General features: G+C 41.7%; 1 protein-coding gene across 3 annotated transcripts in view; it reads left to right on the top strand.

Annotated features, from left to right (window-relative positions):
* march8 (membrane-associated ring finger (C3HC4) 8) overlaps positions 1 to 15,696 on the top strand; it is a 126,827-nt gene that overhangs the window by 22,299 nt on the left and 88,832 nt on the right. For all 3 annotated transcript variants that reach the window (XM_036546218.1, XM_036546217.1, XM_036546216.1), the window contains exon 2: positions 11,210 to 11,391. In XM_036546218.1, the coding sequence (XP_036402111.1) occupies positions 11,290 to 11,391 (102 nt within the window). In that variant the 5' untranslated portion in view covers positions 11,210 to 11,289. The remainder of the gene's footprint in view (positions 1 to 11,209; positions 11,392 to 15,696) is intronic.

Here is a 15,696-nt window from a genome sequence, read left to right as displayed (position 1 = left end):
TACGGTCACACCGGTGTGATTAGCCGTTTAGTGCATATGCTAAAACCAGTGTGATTAGAACACTAGATTGGAAAAATTCTAGCTATTTTTAGCTTTGAGTTTGAAACAGAAATTTATCATAAAAAAATATAGCAAATGCGAACTGAAAACTGTGAGAAGCTTAATAATGTTAATGAAAACATAATGGACCATGTAACGTAACATATAACAGAAAAATCGGTTAAGTGCAAAAGGCATAATAATGTTAGGCTACTTAGGGGAGAGCCAGGACGAAAGTAACATTTTTCAGATAAACGTCATTATAAAAGATAACGTTACAGACAGAAACTAATTTTTGTTGTGATCAACAACTCACATGTGTGTTCTATCAATACCAGGTGCTATTTTGTACAGTTGTGGAACGACTTCAGTATAATAATATAAGAAGTATCATTGTTACTGTAGAGGGAGGAAAGAAACAACTGTTACAATCGTCCCGACAATGACTCCTGACAGTTAAACCTGACTTGCTCCTAAACTGAAAACTCTTTACTTTACTTTCCGTGATCGAAAACAGATTCTTGGGTATAACTCTGCAAAAGTATGACGTATCCACACTTTTTTAGGGTTCTGGTAAGTGTTGCATGCTATACAAGCTGACGCCGTCAGGCATATCAGACTTGTATGGGCCCAGAGAAAATCGCTGTGTTACTTTCGTCCCGGCTCTCCCCTACTTTTTTCAAATGAAATGTCATGTTTGAGATCAATGAATGATAGGCAAATCTTTGCATGCAGAGTTTGCATGTCACCTTCTTGGAGGTCGTCCTTTACACGCTCGAAATGATGCCACACATTGGATGAATTTCCTGCCCGACATAGTCTAATAACTTATTAACGACAAGGCGCAGCTCCTGAATGGAGTTTGAGGGGTTTTTTTCTGCGACTAACCGACCAATGAAAACTTGATCGACTAAGACTCTTTTCATCAACTAACAGTTTGGTCGACTATTAGGGGGCAGCCCTAGAACTTTGATGGCCTTTTAGTCCTCAGGCTGGGTTAAAAGTAAAATTAAAAGACCAATTAACCAATTAAATTTGATTAACCTATTAAGTTTGACCAATTAACCAATTACATATCCCGGAAGTAGTGCAGCAGCGGAGTATGCCTTTGCTCAAGAGAGACAGTGCTAGCAGTGACATCCTGATTCCTGGTTTGTCAGGAAGATGCTTTTAATGAATCTTGGCTTTTAAACTGGCCTAGTGCCAAGGTCAGTAAACTTTGCTGAAGCTGCGGTAAGCTGTCACTGAGTGATTTACAGACAGTTCAGTGTTTTCCAGTTTGAAGTGAGGGCCAAAAAAGAATTTCCGATGAAAGAAGACATAAATTAGGTAAAGTGTAGTCCTAAGCCTGCATCATTTTTGCTTTGTATCCAATTGAATTTGTGTTGTTTGACAGCTAGGAATGCACTGTTTACTATTTCAGTTTGTGTTGTTTTGGCAGGACTGAAAGATGAATCCTCCCGCTACAGTGTAATTTGCATATCCATCTCTCTCTGAGCTAATAAAAAGATGTCATTGGCTGCATTGAGATTTTCACCCCTGTGTGCGAAAGTGATAATTTTACTCTTGAGGTGGAGTCATTGGGCCACAGTCAGAAACACTCTGCCAGCAAGGTGTAATTCAGGAAATTGACATCTGGATTGAAAATGAATGTCTTTTCTGAGATGCACTTATTTGAAATCTACAGTCTTATTTGCAGTAGATTGTTGTTGAGTGAGGACGGCCGTGCCCAGAAAATAACTTTCTCATTGCAATACAGTGATGTGGCAGAAGTTTTTATGATGTATGCAATCCCACAAGTGTTCATTTTTTTCAGCAAGAACATGTCAGCATGCGTGCACTTGCATATTCTTATGGCTACTTATTACACTGGCTACTGTTTAGCACTCTAGGTATTAATTGTGTGGTCTGACTGGACTGCTCTGAAAGGGGCACTTTGAAATTTGATAACTCCCACACCTCTGCTAGGGGATTTTTGCCTGGTGTTCTTCTGTTGCCAGGTATGAGGAGGTATTTGTGGTGAGAAATGAACACTGCAAAACACAAACACCATACACACACTCTCTCACTACATACATGCAATAACACACACACACCACACACCCCCAGTTAATTTTGCTCACATGTAGTAATTACATGTTTTTGTGTTGGAGAATGATCAGTGTCTGTGCTGTGCCATGCCAGCTGCTTTCAGCTCCAGCTGCTATAGAGCTGTCTAAAGAGCAGTTACAGAAGACCTCAAGACCACACATTTAGTACCAAATTTAGAGTGGTCATCTCTTCTCATGAGTCATATATAGATGTGTGTTAAAATTGTCCTGCAAGCGGGAGCTTTTTGTTTTGTTTATGTATGCTGTGACTCTTGGCAATAGTGGGCTTTGTTTGCAGACTTGAGTGTGCATGGCAGTTTCCATAGGAAATGTATGAAGCAGAGCTCTGAAGTCAGAATTTGATCTCTGAGGTGTCTCTGGTTGGTAATGTGATGCTTTACACAAGCAACTGAAGGAAGTGAGACCCAGCAAAGCAAACCCACATGAGCCACAGGTCACCGTGGTGACACTCCTACAGTCATAGGTCACCAAGAGAGAAAGAGATCATGCTCAGTTACTTTCCTCAAAACATGCTTGTCCCAGATTGGGGGTGGGGGACTTGGCGTGGTCCAAAATTCACTGGTCGCCTCCATCGTTGGCCTCTGCATGATTTCCGTGGTTTGTAGGATCGGGGCGTAGGTGATGGGGCGTGATGGCACAGGAAGCTCCCATTTTCAGGGGGTGTTTATTAGGCCCGCACGATATGAGGAAGATCTGCGATGTGCAATAACATTGTTCAAAATTGCGATGACGATATGACTTGTGATAAATAAAAATTGAAGTGTGCATATTAGCTATACAGTTCCTATGTCTTTCTGCTTTAATAGGTACACTGCTAACATAGACCCCAAACATTGAATAACCTATGCCCACTGAATAAAGAAATGAAATAAATTATTTCGAACATGCATTTATTGAACAAATTACACATGAATACCTAATTAAACAGAACATTAACTTAATTAAGACATTATAACTATAAGAAATTAAAGTTCAATTTCCCCTGCTCCCTTTAAAATATTTTCTTCTACACCAGAGGTGCGCCCAAATTCTTTCCTATGAAGGGCCAAAAATTAATCTGGATGGAGGGCTGCGGGACAAAAATAAATGTTGATCTTATGTGAAATTACATTACATTAAAATGTATTATATTTTATAGAAAATTAACATTAACTAAATCTAAAATAAAATTTCAAAATAATAAAAACACTACTCTTTAATTACTCTAGTAATTTTATTAATTTGCAGAGATGATTGTCAAAAACATAAAACATCCATATGCTTCTTTTTGGGAGCATAAACATATTTAAAAGGAAATACACCTTTCTGACAGAAAGTACATGCAACTCAAAGTGCTTTAGAAAATTAAGCTGAAAACAGCTGTATTGTCCACCTTTGTAATGAAGGGTGGAAATTTGACTTCAGCTTGAAAAATTGATGAGAATATAAAGTTAATCTTCATAGTGACAACACTGAATAACAAATCAATACTGGATATTAAGTTTACATTGAGCAACGTTTAAGTTTCACATCATCACAAAATGCCCCCATATGGTATCTAATGAGCCACAATATCAAAACGTATTAACGAAAATTAGCTTCCCGTTCACAGCGTCACTCCGAACGATTTGGTAATTTCGTTTTATAGTAACATTGGCTAACTTATAACACCAACAACAGGTTATTGGTCGGAAATACAGCAGAATCCACTAACCCAGGCTGCCAGGTTTGACATAATTATTTTTGCCTAATTGGTAGTGATTTTGCACTGACTTGTATGACTGAAATGGCAATAGTTTGGTTTCCTTACTGAGATCGCGTCGATTTAACAAAATAAAACATGCATTTTAGCCATCAATTTCAGCACTCGTTCCTGCGCAGAAATAGCCATGGTTTGTTTTCACGGTTAGTAGTTTATTGTAAGTAAACACTTGGCAGAGTGGTGTTTTAGTGCTTTTTCCAAAGCGAACCTTGTCAGGAATTGGTTTTGATGGCGTGTAACATGATTTCAGCTTTTTATGTGACGTCACTTGCAATCAGACTGGCAACCCTGTTGAAAAGGCGGACTGTAGTTTATCACAAAGACACGCTTCTTTAGTGCATTTTATTTCCTATTCAACCAGCGCTCGCTACACCCCTGCCCCTTTCAGCTCATTGGTGGAACGTCAGTTTTAAGGGACGCATCAACTGAAACTGAGACCACTTTACTGTACACAAGCCAACCAAAGTCAATGAGTTGAGTCTATGAATTCATAGATTAGATTCATCATTAGATTCATCTAAATGTTCCTCTCAAGGCTTGTGTGTGACAGGCTTACTGTGCAGTGACTACATGTCATTTTTGCAGAGCAAGTTGTGAGGGGTGCATAAGATATAGTTGTGACACATCATGTTTTTGTGTTTTAATCACATCAAGCCCCTTGCCTTTGACAGAATGGTTTCTCCAAAAACCACAGTTACAGTCCCCTGAAGTCTACAGCGCCTGCTGAAACTGTTATCAAACTGAGGGTTACTCGTGTGGCAGTCACAGGGAAATGAGGAGGCTGAAAAGAAAAAAGGTAGCCCATACTGTGCATTGTTTCACAAAATAGGACAGCAGTGTAGCAAAATGGCAAAGTGCTGTAAGTGGGTCCTCTTCAGAGGGCTGCTATTAGGGCTGTTTAATCTTATTGTGTGCCGGTAGAAGAGAGAAGTCGTGTTGTGAGAAGTGTGGGACTGTGATTCAGAGCTGAACAGGGCCCAGCTGCAGACACTGTTTTTCGCTGTTTATCGTCCACATCACTGCTGTGACCAACACGTAAACTTGTCCATTCTGACACCCATTGTTTGGTTTCGGACGAGGTGGCGTTGTTGATTGTCTGGTGAGAGGTGTGAGAGGTCTGTTTGAGCCTCATGATGTGAGGAGCAGAAGCACCATGGCGTCCGTACCCCAACCCAAATTCGATAGGTCACACAGGAGAGCGTGACATGGTAGGCCAGATTGGGGTCTGAATGTGGGTAAATCCGAGACTTGCAGATAAAAAAAAGTACAGCACTGCTAATTGTAAGCGCACGCAAGTGAGGCGAGTTCCTCTCTAATGTCAGTTACTGTAAGGAGGGCAGTTGTGTTCTTTCCTGAAAGTCAAGTTCTTTCACAATGAGTTCTCTAGTAACTCAGATGACTCAGCGCAGGTAAAAATACACAGTTCTTTTTTCAGTTTCTAGCATCTTTAATAAAAATTAACCTGAAGGTCATCTTTAGTCCACTGAAGTGAAGCCAAAAGACTCAGATGAGCAAGTTCAATGAACTTATTTTCTGCATTCTGGAAGAGAGTCATGTCCAATGGCCACTGCTCAGTACTTCCTGACCTCTGATTGGTCACATGGTTGACCCTAAGGGGACGGGAAGACAGGAAAAATAAACACTGCACAAAACACTCCTTCTGCATGCTTGCTCATTGTGTTAGCATATAATAATATAATAAATATGATAAGGATATAAAAATATAATAAAGTTATCAATTCATTTGTTAATTCATATCAGTTAGATGTAGCCTTTATAAAAGTTGTTCAAATTTGGTAAAATTTTCTATGTCAGTTTGGTTCGCTTTTGTAGAACCCTCAGTATGTATTGGAAAATATACACTTTATTTTAGTGGTTAAGGAGCAGGACTCGTAACCGAAAGGTTGCAGGTTCGATCCCCGCTGGGACACTGCTACTGTACCCTTGGGCAAGGTACTTAACCCACAATTGCCTCAGTAAATATCCAGCTGTATAAATGGATAACATTGTAAAGAACTGTAACCTATGTAAGTCACTTTGGATAAAAGCGTCTGCTAAATGAATAAATGTAAATGTATTTTAGAAAAGTGATCAGAACCGTTAAATTGCCTTATATGCGCTGCCACATGAAGCAACTCAATGGACCTGTCCTAGAGGGAGCTAGCTAAAAACAGGCAAGTATATGTATTTGGGGAAATGTTTCTGGAATATGATATAAAAACATTCTCAGCCATCTGCAGTCTAAGCTTGTGACTATGTGCTAAGAAATAGCAGCACATACCAGGGTTTTGCCTAGGTTTTCAGATGGCTTAGGTGCTTAGGCTTCCGGGGGGTGGTGGTTGTTGCGGGGTTTGAAATTATTCAAAGGAATTTTTAAGTTAATTTTAAGTTTTTTTTTTCACATTGTTTTGGACCATTATCCTTACCCTATTTGTGAAAGAAAGCTGGCAATACATATTGTACATATATTCAAAAGTCTATTCATTTCACCAAATAACATGTATGAGATTTACTGAAAATATATGTGGATTGCCTTAACTTGTACACATAGGAAGCAACCAAAGGACATAAAGGAGACAGACAGAGAATTTCTTGATTTATTTCAACATTTATTTCAACTGCAAATATCGCAGGCCTCTTTTGAACACTACACTTTCCTAGCTTTGTTGGCCCTGTAAAATCTTCTGATGAATCTTTTGTAGTCCAACATCCCAAGCTGAGGTCCATCAATGGCCACGCGGCAGCAAACTTCCAGTTGACCATCAGTCAGCCTGTTTCTCAGTGGGGTCTTGACCTAAAAATGAAACTGATTTTAAAGGTGTAGTCCTCAGTCTTGGGTAAAGATTGTTGATATCTGAGATCAACAGCTGGGTCCTAAGAGTTTCTGTTTGTTGTGTTTTGTTTGTTTGTTGTTGTGTTTGTTGTGTTTATTTCAAACACAACAAAGGCTAGCAAAACTAGCCTGTTACCTAATGTTAACTCTAGGTTAGTGTAAGTTATGGTAAGAAAGGATGCTCTCAGCTGCATTTTTTATATGAAAAAATGCTTTGACCATTGGTTTTCATCAGAAAAAGACACTACATGTGAACACAGCCTAACTTGTTTAGCTACTAAGCCACGTTAGATTCTAATGTTAGTTCTGTCGAGGTATCTTTATGTAACATCGACTAACTAGCTTCGCCTGGCTAACGTAACTTCATTCAGTACATGAATATCTAAGTAAGTTAGCTAGGTTAGTAATTTCTTTAGTTGTAAAATAGGCTGCATTAGTTGTATCTTCTTTGTATTTGCTATCACTATTGTTAACATCGACAAGAATTACTTCCGAACAAAAAAAAGTTTATACTTCATTTATTTATTCTTTGTTGATGCTTACCTTATTGATGGCTTGCAACTTGCTTATCCGAATCGATGGCTGTAACTACCATCCCGAGTTGACGGTACAAAATTAGCATCTGTCACACACCAATCACACAAATGTTCGTCCAAACACTGATTGTTGATTGGCAGGTCATTCCTGTAGCCAGTTTACCTTTCCGTTTGAGATCAAGCCACCTCTCCATTTTTTTTTTTCCAGCGCATAGAACTCTCACCATTATTTTTACATTCATTTTGATATGTTGCCGAAATGCCTTTTTACGTTAATTCGGCTTAAGGCGCTCCGCAAAAACACTTAGGCGCAGCACCTAAGCCTTTCTATGGTTGGGAAAACCCTGTATACCGCACCCTTAGCTGTGCCCCACAACTGCTATCACAGAAACAAGGGATTTCTTAAAAATCACTTTTAGGCGTGGGAACCAGTCTTTTTGTCACATTTAAAAAAACGTTCAGTATGGCAGTGCAATGTCAAATCTTGCTAGCTTTCTCTAAGTGGTGATATTCAAATAGCACACTTGTCTAAATTTGGGATATGGATGTTGACGGAAAAACTTGCCTCATGTCTACCACTGCATGTTACATAATAGGTTCAGGTTAGCTCTCCGTGACGCTAATTCTAGAGGGAAATGAGTAGCGTATGAGACCTGTCTGCCTTATGCTGGCATGACATTGTGAGTGCAATTGATTGCACTCGAGAGGAGGCTGCAGAGATTGGCAGAGGATGGAGAAAAATTAAATGTCTTCTTCACTGCTTTGGAAGGAAACATAAGGGTGTAAACATCCCAGAAAAAAATCCAGCAACATGGTAGCTCCAAAACTGGCAGGAGCTTCCTGTTAGAAGATAAAGCTTTTTGAAAACAGATGAACTTATCTTCACCATTGCAAGGTTCAGCAGCTGTTCAGAGCTGCCAAAACAGGCTGTCAGTTACTGCCTGTACATGCTACACTGAAAACCCAGGCTTCATTTTGAGGGTTTTACTAACTGGCAGACTTGTGAGGGTATTGCATAGAAATGCGCTACGCCCACAGAGCATCTTGCCCGTTGGTGCCATCGCTTGTGTTTTGGGACCCTCTTCCGAATGTTCTCACAGTTTTGTGGCTGGAAACCACACGCAGTGTTGTCATGCCTTGTGGTTGTTGGCCTTTGTGTGTCATTCAAGGGCTTTTAATGGTCTTCTGTGAACTGCCCCCTCTCCATACTGGCTTGGCTGCAAAGTCCATATGTTGTTGTTGTCATGTTTTCTGCCTCCTCACCCCTGTCTTTGTCGACGTTTAATTCCTGAGAAATTCAGGGAGATGCAGAGAGATCCATTCTCCGTCATGAGAAGTGTACTCTTCACTGGTGTAACCTGTCAAGTTAATATGCCCTTTCCATAACCGGAGAAACCCAATGCTCAAGCAGATGGACGGGCATGCCTTTAACACACCCAGATCTCAGCAGTGCTCAGCAGATCTCGGCAATGCACAGCCATCAGATGGTGACCAGTTCAAATCCCTGAAGAGAAACTGGTGTATAGTGTGATACCCCACATGTAATACCCCAGTGTTATCTTTGCCTGGCTCAAAGGCCTGTCCTGGAGCGGTTGTCAAATATGCTCTGGGATCCCCTGTTTTGGCTTCTTTGTCCGATGAAAATGTCACATTGTAGTGATGTGTCGTGCTGTGTGTTATCAGTACTTAAGTGGTTGAGAAACGATGATTCACTGAGCATTTGGCATGGTCAGTGAACTGAATAACGAGCACTGGTATTCATTATGTGGGTGACGATCACTGACAACCTGTCATCGTTCTTCTGTTCTCTGTGCAGATATACAACATTGCCAGCACTGTGCATATAAACCGAATCAGACACAGATATTGTGCAGTATGTGTAGGGGTGTGATGACTATAGAATAAACAAGGAGGTGATTTAAGGCCTCTATTAATAACAAGCTCCTTGAAATCCCTCCTCTTTAAAAAAAAAAAATAATAATAATCCACTTAATCTGATCCCCTCCTCCATGTGTTTGCATGTGTTTGCATGTGTTCCCTTGCACCATCAACCCCTGTTCCCCCAGATTTTCGCTATGGACTAAGCCCCCCACAAATGGGGGGATTTTGTCACATCTGGTGACACTGTGCTGCTGCTATCTCAATACTTCCCTTTATTAGCCTCCCACAGTCATTTACTGGAAGGGTGACTGACCTTTCCTGGCAGTGCACACATTAGATTGAGAAGAGGAAACATTTTTTTTAATGATTATTTTATTTTCGCGCAGTGCCCTTGTGACCTCACTGCGTTGTGGCCTTTGTCACAGAGGGGGCCAGTTGTGACTGTTGTTTAAAACTGAAGGTCTCCGTCTGCAGTCGAACCATCAGTAGCCCTTAGTCATAGGCCGTGGGGGCTTGAACAATGTGCATGTCATGCTCCCTGCACTTAGAAAAGATGCTCTAATTAGGAAGGGGTAAACAAGTTGGATGAGTTTGTTCTTTTTCCTGTTTATTTTAGCACAGCGTTAGCTCATTTTGCAAATTTCACAAACTTAAATTCCAGAGTTGCTAACTGCTTCATAATATACAAGGCAGTGATACATTTATTGGAGTTAATACAAGAACAAAGGCAACACTGTTTTTTAAACTTTGTTTACAAGGCCAAAGTAATAATAAAAACTAATCATGCACTCAATTAGTTCTTCAGTTGATTCATTGTTTTAGGTCCCATAAAAATAATACTGTTTTCAAAACATAATTAGTAAGGGTTGACCAAAATAAGTTGCAGAAACCATGTTTTTACACACAGGCACAACTCCAGAAAAACACTTCTTTCCTAGACTTGTAACATGAAATTGTCAGAGATGGCACATCCAGGTCAGTATCCAATTAGCTGGCCAATCAAACATGATCACTTGAGCTTCGTCAGAACATAAACCTACATACTCCGCAGTCCAGCAGGATCAGGTCTGGGAAACTGTAAATCAGTTAAATACTGTGCATTTCGCATAAAATATCGCTTAGTGTAATGATGCAGAATCCCAACATGCTCCTGCCTTTAGTGGACAGATCCCACAGCTCCATGGGTTGACATTTTAGATACAGAACCCCGTAACCATGCTGTAGTGGAGACACATTTTGCGACAGGGGTAGCAGTGTGACTGCTATCGCGGGTTTAGCAGATGGTTACAGGACGAGAAGTAGAATGTTATTTTTAACTGAGTGTTCGCAGCCTCCCAGCATGACCACTGAGCCACTTCCCTCTCTGATAATCACAGAGTGGCCAGATGCAAAACCGTGGCAGGGCCTAAGGCAGCAAACTTTACTTATGCTTTTTTTGGCACTTCTTTTTTAAACTCTTTTTTAAAGGAAATTAATTTATATGCTGTTACATATTATGCATTTTGCTTACTTGCCATGTGTCAGTTTTGCACATATTGGCAACAGACTAGCACAGTAATAAGGAGTAGGACTCATAATCAAAACGTTGCTGGTTCAGTTCCTCACTGGGGCATTGCTGCTTTACCTGTGGGCAAGGTGCTTAACCCACAACTACCTCAGTAAAGATCCAGCTGTATAAATGGATAAAACTAACCTATGTAAGTCACTCCAGATAAGAGAGTTTGCTAAATGACAATAGTGTAATGTAATATTTCAGTTCAGGTCAATATGCTTTTTATAATGTAGCTGGAAAGTTAAGTGCGCTAATGCTGCATGTAGCCTGCTCTGGATGGTGGCCTGTTCTGGATGCTGTATTAATTCCACCTCTTTAATTTCACTGCAGAATGTAAAAAAAGTGTTGTTATTTATATATGAATAAGCAGTTATATAGAAACTCTGTGAACACTCTCTGTCATGCACGTGAACTGCATGAATCAGAAGTACTGCACAGCATCTTCATAATGCTCGTAAACACTGACGCCGAAGGACGCAGGCTGAGGCAGGCCTCTCCCCCTGTTTCTCACTGCAGGTTTGCTTTTGCCGCGCGGGCCAGCATGCCGGTGTGGTCGGGACCGCTTCTGTGTGTGTGAGCCCCTCTGACCGGCTGGGATGAGCATGCCACTGCACCAAATCTCTGTGATCCCGCGCGATGTCACCTCCTCCAGGGTCTCAGGCAGCGGGAAGTCGAAAGAGAAGGACCGGGACAAACAGGTAGGGTGTCACACCCCCTCCCCCAGCAGGCTCTCTATATTGGCTGATAACTGGGAAGCAGAGCCATGTTTGTTTCATTCGATTTACGATACCATATCTAAAGTTACCCTTCATTTACGTTAAGGGACCCTTCTCATTGGTCGGCTCCAGGAAGGCTTTTCTTCTGTACGTCAATGACCTGTCAGAGCATGTTCATTATCAGGGATTTAACTTGGTATAATTTTGGTACAAAAGGGAAATTACAATGACACAAAAAGTGTTATTTCTTGCGCTTGAGCAAACAATGTTCCCAGAGAGAAGGGAGGAATGGATTACAGGACGTTTGACTGGTAGGAGGAGCCACAAGCACTTCCTTGGGGACCGGTAACTTGAGGACAGGTAACTGAGCTGGGCTTCTGGGAAAAGGGGATGTGTATTCAGGCGAGCTTTCCCCTATTCCCACCACAATGTTGCTAGATTGGTAATTCATATTGTACTTCGGATAGAGTGCAATCTGCAACAGCACATTTCTGCATATATTAGCAGTAACAACCAAGACAGGAAGTCTTTAGAGGGGGAGTACTGTGTCACGATGCATTAAACCTACCTCAGCATTAACGGTGCTCATGGGCAATGTCAGCTGCAGTCCAGCGCCCTCTGAGAGAGGCACTAAGCGATTGTAGCGTTTAGCCATGTGGCATTGGCTCGGCAGACATGCCACACTCGTGGAAAAGACACAGATGGTGAAGATGAGCGGTAAACCAGCTGACCGGGTGGTTTGTTTTGTTTACGCACCAGCACCACCGAGGAGCTACTGAGTCACGCAGGGTGAGCAGTTTGATTTAGGAGCATCTGATCGAGAGCAGGTGTTCACTGAAGCCCCACCACCCACCCCCCAGAGATTTTTATTGGTAGTGTGCAGTTCAAGGGGAGGAAAAAATGTCTAATAAATGCTGCCCACCCTCCCCATGCCTGTCCAGTTTTGGAGGGGCAGCCTGCACCTGTGGGAGTTGATCATATAGGTGACACTAATGAGCGGTCTGTCACCGGCGAGGATGTGGCTGTCCTGCGATGCATAGTTTGGCTTTCATCGTGGAAGGGGAGAGGGAAGCCATTTGCCCCTTTGCCTGAGCGAAGCTGAGCCTCGGGAAACAAGCAGAGCAGTTTACACTGCTGCAGGATGGGCACGTTTCCTGGAGAATTTAAGCAAAGTTCATTAATGCTTCCTTTTTTCCAGCTAGAATAGCTGCTTAGTTCATCTTGGGTGTCTTGTTGTGGTGGTTGACTGCATTTTGCGTTAAATATGGTATGTTTCTGTGTCAGCAATTGTGTGATAGCAGCAGTTTGTGGGCAGCAGTGCAGCATAGTGGTAAGAAGTAGGGCTCGTAACCAAAAGGTTGCTGGTTCAGTTCCCTCCTGGGGCAAGGTACATTACCCACAATTTCCTTAGCAAATATCCAACTATATAAATGGATAATGAAAAAAAAACTGTAAGCTTTGGATAAGAGCGTCTGCAAATGACAATAATGTAATGTGATGCAAACATTAACGTTCATTAGATTCATACACCTAGGACGCGTCCCCAGGCCCACATGAAGCCCCCAAAACATAGCAACACGCCATCAAGATATAGAGAGGGTGACAGAACAGACTACAGCAGGGATAATCTCCAAGCCAGATAATCTGCAGCCAAATAATTTGGAGGGGACTATATACATCCACAACATGCCCTGCCTTAGAGACAAAAGAATTGTGTTTTGTCTGAGAAGTTGCGCTGTTTTCCTGGCCACAGGAATGTGTGAGTCCATAGGCAACAACTTCGACAGTCACCACTACTTTTTAGAAAGCTGGTTGAGAATCGGCTTGGAAGCCTCATGAGCATGAAAAGATGCAGGTTCATCACACACACGTGCTTGGATGTCTCATCAGAAGACCCCACTGTCTGTTTGTAGCACAGCTGCATCCTCTATGCACTGTGCTATTGAGCAAGCAGCTCAGAAGACTTCTGTTTTTGGTTGATGCTGATCACAAGTCAAGATCATGCACCTGCATTGGTGCTCCTGCTGACAAGTTCTTCATGGCCCCTGTCTGAAGCGAATGGGTGTGGATGCTTAGCTTGGTTGCATTCGGCGTCTGCCAGGTCTGTGGGACTGCCCCCATGCGCTGCTCCCAGAGGGCTCTCAAGCGCTTTTAGCCAGTTGGTCAGAACAAAAGATGTGCTAAGTCAATGTGTTGCCGTGTTAGCGTGCCTTTCACAGACAAACAACAGATTCCAGGCCTCAAGTACGGCAGCTATTCACCCCAGGTGTTTTCAAGGGCCCCTCTCATCGCACATATGGTGAAGAGCTCCAGCAATCAAGCAATCAGCCATTTCTCTTTCTAACTCTAGTCAATAAAACAGTCACATCTGATGCAAGTTTAGCATTTAATCATATTTATCATGATAAATTCTTATATGATATTATACATGTTTAAATATCTATCAATTGAGGTTTCCTACCTTTGCATGCAAAGTGTTTTGTTTTATGGTCCTGATGAAATCTTGAAAGCATTTACACAATGACTTATCTCAAAAGTAGCTGAGCTATGGAGATGACCTCCTGCTGACTAACCTATCAACGTATCAGTAAGCACATGATCAGGGTAGTTTTTGTCTTGCTTTTCATATCTGTTGTAGGTCCAACATCAGCTTGTTTTTTGACTCTGTGACCTGGCATGACAAAATGGTGGGAAATCCATACCAAACGTGTTTGTGTCAAATGTCTGCATGTGAATTGTGTCAGACCATATGTCTCCTGGTTGGTGAACAAGCCTCTTCAGCCGTTTTTCTTACATTGGAGAAATTGGGTACGTCGCTGAGACAGAATAGGAGACCCTGTGTTTGTTAGATTCCCCCTATTTCAAGCGGCATGAGCAGTTTAACAATCATCAGAGATGAATAAAGCATTGAAGGGCATGGTGTCAGTACACCACGGTCCACTGTGTGGTGTTCCAAAAGAATAGATGAAGATGAAACAGATGAAGAAACCACACAGTTTATTAGGAATCTGTAATCTTGTTGTAATTTCTAAAAAAAACATACTAATACAATCTGCAGAATTTTTGGTCAGTTTGAGGTTTCTTCTTGCAAGAGTGAACATTGGAGGACTTCATGTGGTGTGGGCCTTCAGCTCAGGCATGCAGTAGTATTGCTGGGACATGGGATAAAAAATGTCGTTGAGGCAAAAACTTCCCAGTGAAAATGTCCCAACTCTTCTTCTAAGACTGTTAAATGTTACAGCAGGACTGGCAGCATCCCTGTATATTTGAGCTGAAGGCCCAACTGTTGGATGTCTGAAAATGTGCAGCATACTGTCTTCTCCTCATGTTGCTGCAGGGCCTGAAATTCATTTTTCAAAATGGAGGGGGAATTCCCCCCTTAAATGCTTCACATAGGGGGGATTTATATACTTTGGGGGTTGGGGGGGTACTACTTGTGAGCTTAACTACAGGTCTTACCTTGTCCTGTTCTTACCTCAGATTGCATTTCGTCGCTCTCCTCCAATTTAAGGGATTCTCTGAACTATATACATTGCTATAATAACAATTTTGTTTTAATCTTGTTGTCATCTATGTACCTTACATATGTAATGAGTCGCTTCCTGTTACTTATGTCTGTGGACTCATCCAGTACTAGTAAGGAAAACATAGTTTTTTTAGCACAGCCTTGTCAACATCCTCCACAAGTGTACTTGCAATTGCCTGATGCATTTCTGACAGACCTTTCTCATTAAGGTAGGTTCCATAACTTGATGTGTCTGTGTTCAGCTTTTTGAAAGGACACTCCATCTCTTTAATGAATTTAACCAGATGACCAAATTTTGAATTAGCAATTCGTTTTCTGCTATGAAGTAGGCGGTTTTGAGAAGCCCCTTCGTTTCCTCCTCACAAGGCAACTGCGCAACTTCAATAGCATTAGCCATTACATTCTTTGCTGAATCTGCCTCACGCTTTCTTTTCAAGGCTGCTGTATGAGAAACGCCATCTGAGTGGCGACTTAAAGTTGACGTTTTGTAACATCAGCTGGTAAAAGGCGCAGCACCGTAGGCTACATTTTACAAATCGAGCAGCTCATTTCACCGTTGGTTCGAGCCACGGATATATTCTCAGCCAGTTAGCCTGAAACTTGTGTTGTTTGACTGCTGCTAGATAGCTAATTAACATATATAAAAACCGCACACAAGCAGTTTGTCATTTCTTGTAGAGTCAGCACATTGGCTACACTTTACCTTCGCTTGATGTACCCCTGGACGCGGCGTTGGCGGTCAGTTTGGGTGCACAGTATCA

This window comes from Megalops cyprinoides, chromosome 15, assembly GCF_013368585.1.
Source record: "Megalops cyprinoides isolate fMegCyp1 chromosome 15, fMegCyp1.pri, whole genome shotgun sequence".
NCBI classification, from domain to species: domain Eukaryota; kingdom Metazoa; phylum Chordata; class Actinopteri; order Elopiformes; family Megalopidae; genus Megalops; species Megalops cyprinoides.
This window is presented reverse-complemented; position numbering and strand designations above follow the sequence as displayed.